Here is a 715-nt window from a genome sequence, read left to right as displayed (position 1 = left end):
GGTGGGGGGTGCCTGGGAATTGCCAGGCTCTGAAGGTTGGGAACTTGGGCACACCTCTTCTTCGGGCAAGCTTGCAGGGGTGCTACTCCTGGGAAATTCCCAAGTTGGGAAAGTGAGCAGTTGGTGAGTATAGCTGGGTTGGAGAGACCAGAATGGGTCCCTGGGAGAAGAGGCGACCCGCTGCCCAAGGGCCTGGGGTGCTCTAGGAGACAGCCTCTGCTTCCTCTTTCGCACCAGGACGGGGTGCGGGGGGCACACAAACTGATGCTGTGGGGCGTTGTCCAGGTGAGGAAACTGAGGCCCCAGAGAGGGGAGGGGAAGCATAGAGGCACACACAGGTCAGGGAGAGAGTCAGCAGTGGGCCCTGGGGCTCCAGCCTGTCTGTCCAGGGTGACAGGCCCTGAGGGCAGGGGCTATTCACTGCGTCCCTCTGCGGCCCTCAGAGGAGAGCATGCACCGCTGGAGCCCCCACTGCGCGCTGGGCTGGCTGCAGGCTGAGCTGGAAGAAGCTGAGCAGGAGGCTGAGGTGAGAGGAGGGGGCAGCTGGGCCTGGGGACCTGGAGGGGGAACCCAACCTATCATTGTCCCCTCCCCTTGATTCTTACATTGCAGGCGTGAGAGCCCCTCTTCCAGGAAGCCTGCCCTGAGTGCCTGGCCCCCAGGAGGGCCTGCTGAATTGCTGTCCGCCCTGGACACAAGGCCCACCGTCCCCACC

The 715-nt window shown here is 63.6% G+C and overlaps 1 protein-coding gene across 1 annotated transcript in view; it reads left to right on the top strand.

Moving 5' to 3' along the window:
* VPS37D (vacuolar protein sorting 37 homolog D (S. cerevisiae)) overlaps positions 1-715 on the top strand; it is a 4,322-nt gene that overhangs the window by 1,984 nt on the left and 1,623 nt on the right. The window contains 1 exon segment of the mRNA XM_010854349.1: positions 444-526. Within this exon segment, the coding sequence (XP_010852651.1) occupies positions 444-526 (83 nt within the window).

The sequence above is a fragment of the Bison bison genome, unplaced genomic scaffold, assembly GCF_000754665.1.
Source record: "Bison bison bison isolate TAMUID 2011002044 unplaced genomic scaffold, Bison_UMD1.0 scf7180017864340, whole genome shotgun sequence".
NCBI lineage: Eukaryota > Metazoa > Chordata > Mammalia > Artiodactyla > Bovidae > Bison > Bison bison.
Note: the sequence above shows the minus strand (reverse complement) of the source record. Positions and strands in the feature narration are given on the sequence as shown.